Source organism: Perkinsus marinus (assembly GCF_000006405.1).
Source record: "Perkinsus marinus ATCC 50983 genomic scaffold scf_1104296971972, whole genome shotgun sequence".
In the NCBI taxonomy this organism is placed as follows: Eukaryota; Perkinsozoa; order Perkinsida; family Perkinsidae; genus Perkinsus; species Perkinsus marinus.
This window is the reverse complement of record NW_003201931.1, coordinates 1-2241: the sequence shown is the minus strand read 5'-3', so window position 1 is coordinate 2241 and position 2241 is coordinate 1. Positions and strand designations below refer to the sequence as shown.

Genomic DNA, 2241 nt, shown 5'->3' with positions numbered 1-2241 from the left:
TTGCCGAGAATAATCGTATTAATAGAGATGATAGCTTACAAATGGGTAGATTGGCTGATCATGCTCAAATGGTTGAAGCACAAGCATTAAAAGCTGGAAATATTATTGGATATAATTCTGCTGCTGGAGGACGAAGTTATAGAATACTTAATGGACAAGAAGCAATAAGTGGCAATAAGCTCAGGGCTATGATGCATGTTGCTCAGTAATAATAATAATCATTTTAATGATGATGATGATGATGATCTTCTTTAGAGCCAATAGTGGATCATTAATTGACGATATTGCTGCTGCTAAAGGAGTATCTACTACAAGGATAGCAAACGTAATGGATGCAGTATCATCATATATGATACTAATCAAGAGCTTTATGGATGAGGTACTATCATGTAGTCCTTATTATAAGCATAATCATCAGTGATATTAGTAGTAGTAGTATTGATTATGTTGTTGTTGGTGTTATTGGTAGATGAAAGCTGAACTAGGATCGGTAAAAGGTCGATTATCAGATCTACAGGGAGAATATGAGGATAAGATCAATACTAATACCAAAGAATGTAATAATAATAATAATCAACAACAACAACAACCTTATCATGTACTATCGCATGGTATCAATTCCATAATAATAATCATTATTATTATGATATAATTCCATGTATAAGAATATCATGAGACTTCTTGACAGATATGAAACCTGCTCTTATGGCTTTACAGGCGATCTCACAGTTCGACAGGTGATAATGGAGATTCATCATAATCATTATAACAATAATAATCATGAGTATTCTTCAGCTTCCAACGTGAGAATAAACCTCTACAGGATGTATTCCGTAATAAGGCACGAGAGATGATGGATAATGTCAAAGGGAGTGCTGATAAAGCTGAGTAATAATAAGATATTTCATCATATTCATCATCATAATCATCATTACAGACGGATCGCTAATAGGATAAGTCATCGAATCGATAAGGGTGCTTCAATAATCGAGAATATTCGTCAGAAGGTCCAATCATCATTAGAGAGGTAGTAATAGTAGTATAATCATCATGTTGACTGTTATTATTATTATTACAGACATGTCGGGGAAAAGAAACAGATCTTTGCTAAGGAATTGTTGAAGATCACCACTGAAGAATCCAAGCCTTTGAATGTGATGATCAATACCACATAATAGGATCCTCCTCCTAGCTCGAATAAGTGTTGATTATGATTATTATAATCTTCACTATATGTTGTTATAAAAAACCATGGTATTACCACGAATGTGTGATAATGTGGATCATTAATAATAACATCATCTTGTGTTACTCATTGGCAACAATACTACTACCACTACTACTACTACTACTACCACTACTACTACTACTACTACTACTACTACTACTACTACTACTACTACTACTACTACTACTACCACAACACTATGGAAGAAGTAGAGAATTGATAAACTATACAATGAATAATGCTAGTAAAGCCTATGTGTTGTTGAGGTTACCACTCTACCGTCGTTCCTACTATACAACGACTATGAATAATGCTAGTAAAGCCTATGTGTTGTTGAGGTTACCACTCTACCGTCGTTCCTACTATACAACGACTATGAATAATGCTAGTAAAGCCTATGTGTTGTTGAGGTTACCACTCTACCGTCGTTCCTACTATACAACGACTATGAATAATGCTAGTAAAGCCTATGTGTTGTTGAGGTTACCACTCTACCGTCGTTCCTACTATACAACGACTATGAATAATGCTAGTAAAGCCTATGTGTTGTTGAGGTTACCACTCTACCGTCGTTCCTACTATACAACGACTATGAATAATGCTAGTAAAGCCTATGTGTTGTTGAGGTTACCACTCTAGCGTCGTTCCTACTATACAACGACTATGAATAATGCTAGTAAAGCCTATGTGTTGTTGAGGTTACCACTCTAGCGTCGTTCCTACTATACAACGACTATGAATAATGCTAGTAAAGCCTATGTGTTGTTGAGGTTACCACTCTAGCGTCGTTCCTACTATATGTCTTCTTTGACATATATCCAAAAATAGGAAGAATAGCAAGTTAGTGTGTCAATGATGTAGTGGTGTATCATCATCAATTATTGTCCTAATACTCTATAATCTTCTTCAATAGTAACCTGCAATAGGTCTTATTGACCTAACACTCATCAAGGAAGGCTACGTTTAAGGTGATAACTCTGGCAGTTAACTTTGGCAGCAAATGATAAATAGTA

The 2241-nt window shown here is 35.3% G+C and overlaps 1 protein-coding gene across 1 annotated transcript; it reads left to right on the top strand.

The window, feature by feature from the left end:
- Positions 1-469: 469 nt before the first annotated feature.
- On the top strand, positions 470-1175 carry Pmar_PMAR011431 (hypothetical protein; the record flags this gene model as incomplete). Its single annotated transcript, XM_002766744.1, has 5 exons — positions 470-557; positions 689-737; positions 796-888; positions 938-1027; positions 1079-1175. The coding sequence occupies 5 exons, from the start codon at positions 470-472 to the stop codon at positions 1173-1175; spliced, it is 417 nt and encodes a 138-aa protein (XP_002766790.1).
- Positions 1176-2241: the final 1066 nt, after the last annotated feature.